General features: G+C 60.6%; 1 protein-coding gene across 1 annotated transcript; it reads right to left on the reverse strand.

Moving 5' to 3' along the window:
• Positions 1-226: 226 nt before the first annotated feature.
• Positions 227-1,647, reverse strand: LCP9604111_8064 (uncharacterized protein; the record flags this gene model as incomplete). The annotated part of the gene is made up of 2 exons (XM_039076166.1): positions 227-383; positions 1,340-1,647. 2 exons carry the CDS (start codon positions 1,645-1,647, stop codon positions 227-229), a joined length of 465 nt encoding a protein of 154 aa, XP_038926038.1.
• Between the last annotated feature and the right edge of the window lie 853 nt (positions 1,648-2,500).

The following is a 2,500-nucleotide window of genomic DNA, read 5'->3' on the forward strand; positions in this document are numbered from 1 at the left end:
TTTTTACCCCCCAAGGGTGGTCGGTGAGTCTGTGTAGAAGCGACCCTGACCCGGCGGTCCGGGGCTGAGGGATCGAGGGACCATAGTGGCTGCGTTGTGCTGTGTGGGAAATGCCGGGGCGGCGGGGGATCTTACGATGGGGGCCCTGGCAGGGTGACCCCCACGGTAGGACCCCCGGGAACGCCGGTCCCCACGCAACCCCGCGCTGCCGGCGGTCCTCGGTCCCCTAGCCCTGGGGCGGCGGGGCTGCTGGCGGTGCTTCGCGCCCCAGGGAGACGGGTGTGAGGCGCCAGTTGGCGGGGAGGGGGAGTTGGGCGGCCCGGCCGGCGGGATGTGGGGAAGGCGCGCGGAGGGAAGGTGCGAATAGGCGGTCCACCGAGGGACTGGGTCTAGGGGATTCTAGGATTCGCCAGTTCGCTAGATGGTAGGCCATGGTTGGGGGCAAAGCGGCGCGCCTTCCAGGGGGCGCTGGCGCCGGGGCTTTCAGTGGGGGGTAATCAGCAGGGGGCCACCCCCTGGGAACCATCGGGGGGAGCGCCGTCTAGGTCAGACGGGCGCCGGGCACTTTCAGGATTCGCCAGTTGGCGAAAAAGTGGGCGCGGGTTGGGGGCAAGGTGGCCCGCCTTCCAGGGGGCGCTGGCGCCGGGACTTGGGGTGTGGGGGTGGTCAACATGGGGCCACCCCCTGGGAACCATCGGGGGGGAGCACCGCCCAAGTTGCAAGAGTGCCGGCCAGTTGGCGAGAAAGTGTGGGCGGGTCACCGGGGGCACCCTTCCCCCGGAGGCCTACCGCCGGCGTATAGGCCAGTTGGCGCTGGGTCGGATGGTGTTCTCCCAAGGACCATTATATATATATATATATCCAGGCATCGGAGGTAAGCCCACTTGAAACATGGACCATCTGTCTGTCGATATATATATATCCATCTACATGCCGGTCTTGTCGAAAGCGATGGGGGGTAGGGTACCGCGAGGTGGGGGGTCTCTGGGGGCACACTGGGGGCCCCACGCCCGAAGGCACGCCCGGAGGGACTCTCACGTGACTTTACGATTTTGAAACGGCTAAGGCCCCGAAATGTCACCCAGCTTTCGAAAAAAGTGGCCCACTTTGTATGGTGAAATGGTCGTGCACGGACCACCCCCATACAAAAATTGTCCCCCGCAGCATTTTCTAGCCACTTGTACTGCTTTTTGCATTTTTACACCCCAAATATGGTCGGTGAGTATGTGTAGAGACGAGGATAACTCGTCTTCACATCTTCCCTGCCAGGCTGATCCCCTCTCCGGTTCTAATGGTTGCCGCCTTGTGCCGCACCTTAGAGCTGGGGGAGATCACCCACCGCAGTGGTGGTACCCGGGACCCAGCAACGCCTGATCCCTCCCATGCCCACGCCCCCGTGTAGTTGTGACGGGCCCCCTCGGGGGTTTTCATCATGCCCGGCCGCTTGGTTATGGGGGATTCGAGTTGCGCTGGGCCCTTGGTGCCCCCGCCGCGGTGACCGAAGCCCGGGGGCCTTTTGGCGCCCGGCACCGTTGGGGTCTGTGGATCGATGGCCGCTGGCCATACCCGAAACTCAGATTCCTGGAGGGAGCCGCCCCGTGGGATCCGCCGTTCGCCGGCGTTGTCCACGGGGTCTGGACCCTTCATCCGAGGGCCACATGCCGCAGCCAGCCAGCGCCTTCACGGGCGCCTGGTCGGATCACCTGTGTGCGGACTGGTGCTGAGGAGTTTAGTGGGGGCAATTGGATGGTCTCAGCGTCCCCCCGGTACGCCGGGGGTGCCGCCGTGACCGGGCGCCTCGTGCGCCCCTTCCATCTAACAACATTCTACCCCCTCGGGGGTCTGGGCCCCCGGGAGCCTCTCGCCGTCAGGCGGGTGGGCCTCCGGGACGCCTCGCGATGAAGTTACCTGGTTGATTCTGCCAGTAGTCATATGCTTGTCTCAAAGATTAAGCCATGCATGTCTAAGTATAAGCAACTTGTACTGTGAAACTGCGAATGGCTCATTAAATCAGTTATCGTTTATTTGATAGTACCTTACTACATGGATACCTGTGGTAATTCTAGAGCTAATACATGCTAAAAACCCCGACTTCAGGAAGGGGTGTATTTATTAGATAAAAAACCAACGCCCTTCGGGGCTCCTTGGTGAATCATAATAACTTAACGAATCGCATGGCCTTGCGCCGGCGATGGTTCATTCAAATTTCTGCCCTATCAACTTTCGATGGTAGGATAGTGGCCTACCATGGTGGCAACGGGTAACGGGGAATTAGGGTTCGATTCCGGAGAGGGAGCCTGAGAAACGGCTACCACATCCAAGGAAGGCAGCAGGCGCGCAAATTACCCAATCCCGATACGGGGAGGTAGTGACAATAAATACTGATACGGGGCTCTTTTGGGTCTCGTAATTGGAATGAGAACAATTTAAATCCCTTAACGAGGAACAATTGGAGGGCAAGTCTGGTGCCAGCAGCCGCGGTAATTCCAGCTCCAATAGC

This window comes from Penicillium roqueforti (assembly GCF_015533775.1).
Source record: "Penicillium roqueforti strain LCP96 04111 chromosome Unknown scaffold_28, whole genome shotgun sequence".
NCBI lineage: Eukaryota > Fungi > Ascomycota > Eurotiomycetes > Eurotiales > Aspergillaceae > Penicillium > Penicillium roqueforti.